The following is a 2,618-nucleotide window of genomic DNA, read 5'->3' as shown; positions in this document are numbered from 1 at the left end:
TCCATCATCACCGACCTTATCATAAAACTCACGTAACTGGTCATAGCAGGGCGAATCGTTGCTGCTCTGTTGACTACACGTTGCAGTCGCGTCAATGCTGCTTTTTGTTTTGATGCACATTCGCAGTGCGGTGCGACACGCAAAATCTCTGTCTCCGCCTTGCCGGTGTTTTTCGCCTGGAAGTCTCTAGAAATCTGACACTTTATTGAACGAAAATAAAAAGAATGAACATGTCATTCACAGACACCAGAATGAACGCGTTCACATTATCGTTCGTCGGCAGTAATACAGTTCGTTCAGTTCACGTTCACCAAAATTATGAACACGTTCATGAACTTTTGTTCAATGAACGCGTTCAGGCACAACACTGCCTATCACAATGATGCAGACGAGTCAGATCTATGTTTCAATGTCACAGGTGAACATGGACCAGTGAATTCACTCTGAAGGAGCGACGTGGGGCCGCCCTCCCGTGGGCCCACCACCCGCAGGAGGATCCATAAGGGGCCGGTGCAGAGAGATCTGGGCGGCAGTCGACGGCAGGGGCCTCGGCGACCAGATCTCCAGACACAGAGACTAACTCTGGGGACATGGAATGTCACCTCGCTGGGGGGGAAAGAGCCTGAGCTTGTGCGGGAGGTTGAGCGATACGACTAGATATAGTCGGCCTAACCTCCACGCACAGTTTGGGCTCTAGAACCCATCTTCTCGAGAGGGGCTGGACGCTCTACTTCTCTGGTTGTTGCCCGCGGGGAGAGGCGGCGCTCTTGACGCCCCGGGCACTATACACAGGCGTGCGCACGGCGCGCCTTTCATTGTGTGAAATCGAGAGCGTTGTTTTCACGTATTTGGTTTTTCAAAACCCTCACACGGAGGTGCCGGGCTCGGCGGCGACGTGCCTGGGAACACCAGATACTGCAGAGACGGTCTGAGTTTGGCGAATACCACCATTTGCTTCAAGAGCTGCGTCTCGACGAACAACACTTTCACGACCTGTTTGACGACCTGTTGTCCCGCGTTGGTGCGAGGATAACATACCAGGACACCAACTACAGACGCTCGATTCCAGCTGCTGAGCGCTTGTCCATCTGTCTTCGGTCAGTAATTCATCAGATGTAATAATAACCGAGTGTATTGTTAAACATACATAGCTAATAAAAGTAATCAGTGTAAATAGTCCTGTAATCGTTAGTAAAACGTTTTTATATTGCTTGTTCTTGATATATGTTCTTGGTATATTTGATAAAAGTATAAGTAAACTGTATTCAGGCTATATAGTTATTTGTGTTTGTTTTTTGATCCAGATATCTTGCCACTGGAGACTCCTACAGGACAATTGCCAGCAGCTTCCGGGTTGGTGTGTCCACAGTCGCCTCCATTGTCCCTGATGTAGCAGCTGCCATCTGGGACTGTCTTGTGGGCGAATTTATGGCTGTGCCCACAGCAGAGGGCTGGAGGTTGATTGCAGCAGAGTTCAAGGAGCAGTGGAACTACCCTCTCTGCTGTGGAGCTGTGGACGGCAAACATGTGCGGATGAAGGCCCCCCCCAACTCAGGATCCAGCTTCTTCAACTACAAGGGGGATCACTCGCTGGTTTTCCTTACCGTGGTCGTTGCCCGGTATCGGTTCCAGGTTATCAATGTGGGGGGATACGGGAGGACGAGTGATGGGGGAACCTTTGCCAACTCCGCATTTGGTCAGGCCCTGCGCGAAGGCACTCTCCAGCGGCCCCCTGACCAGAACCTGCCCGGGACTGAAGGCAGAGGCCTACAGCCCCATGTTTTTGTAGCAGATGAAGCCTTCCCGCTGCAAAGACATCTGATGAGACCCTTCCCTGGACGTGGGCGCCTCCCCATTGAAGAGCAGGTCTTCAACTACCGCCTCTCTCGGGCACGGCTGGTGGTTGAAGACGCCTTTGGGATCTGGACTTCACAGTGGAGGATGTTTCTGCGGCGGCTGGAAGTCCACCCTGAAGTTGTAGCGAAGTGTGTGAAGGTGACTTGTCTCCTCCACAACTTCATGCGAGCCACAGCGCCGAAGCATGTGCCTGGAGCGTGGGAAGATGGAGAATGGGGAGCTGGAGCACAGGAGGAGCCACTGCCAGGTGTGGGGCGGACCGGGGCAAACAATGCATCCCGAGAGGCCTTGAGGGTGCGGAATGTGTTAAAGGCCCATTTTAATGAAGAGGCAGCCAACAGAATAGTCACGTCCGCCACTGACCCACAACAGCTCTTTTAAGAGCCACCCACTACACAATAAAGAGCCTAACGGACTTTTAAATAATCAAACTCTCCTTTTAGGTATATTTTTCTACAGTCTGTTGTACACAGATTTGTTATTACCCAACGATTGTAATCCAGTTTCTTATTTTTTTACAATTAGCTATATATTTACAACACACTGTCTTGTGAGAGAAGAAATAAAAGTTTGTTACATGACCTTCAATCCTACCTCTCCATCATCCACCATTCAAAATGCACAGCTAAGTACTTAATTTCATCAAAAGGTTCTGATGTTTATTTTTGTTGTTGCTGTGATGTACAGTTAAGTGCAGTTAATGGCCTATTTGAAAAGCAAATCCTTAAACAATGGATTACCAACTTTAACCCAGCGCTGCA

The 2,618-nt window shown here is 49.8% G+C and overlaps 1 protein-coding gene across 1 annotated transcript; it reads left to right on the top strand.

Moving 5' to 3' along the window:
* The first annotated feature begins 424 nt into the window (after positions 1-424).
* LOC140364352 (uncharacterized) lies at positions 425-2,238 on the top strand. Its single transcript, XM_072450447.1, has 3 exons — positions 425-432; positions 876-1,097; positions 1,305-2,238. Exons 1-3 carry the CDS (start codon positions 425-427, stop codon positions 2,236-2,238), a joined length of 1,164 nt encoding a protein of 387 aa, XP_072306548.1.
* Positions 2,239-2,618: the final 380 nt, after the last annotated feature.

The sequence above is a fragment of the Eucyclogobius newberryi genome, unplaced genomic scaffold (genome assembly GCF_026437365.1).
Source record: "Eucyclogobius newberryi isolate DKJ021-1_F unplaced genomic scaffold, fEucNew1.0.hap1 SCAF_18, whole genome shotgun sequence".
Lineage (NCBI taxonomy): Eukaryota > Metazoa > Chordata > Actinopteri > Gobiiformes > Gobiidae > Eucyclogobius > Eucyclogobius newberryi.
This window is presented reverse-complemented; position numbering and strand designations above follow the sequence as displayed.

Bases quoted from the DNA above. Each gene is read 5' to 3' on its own strand.
- LOC140364352 (XM_072450447.1), top strand. The intron at 1,098-1,304 runs GTCAGTAATTCA...TTTTTGATCCAG, and splicing joins CGCTTGTCCATCTGTCTTCG to ATATCTTGCCACTGGAGACT.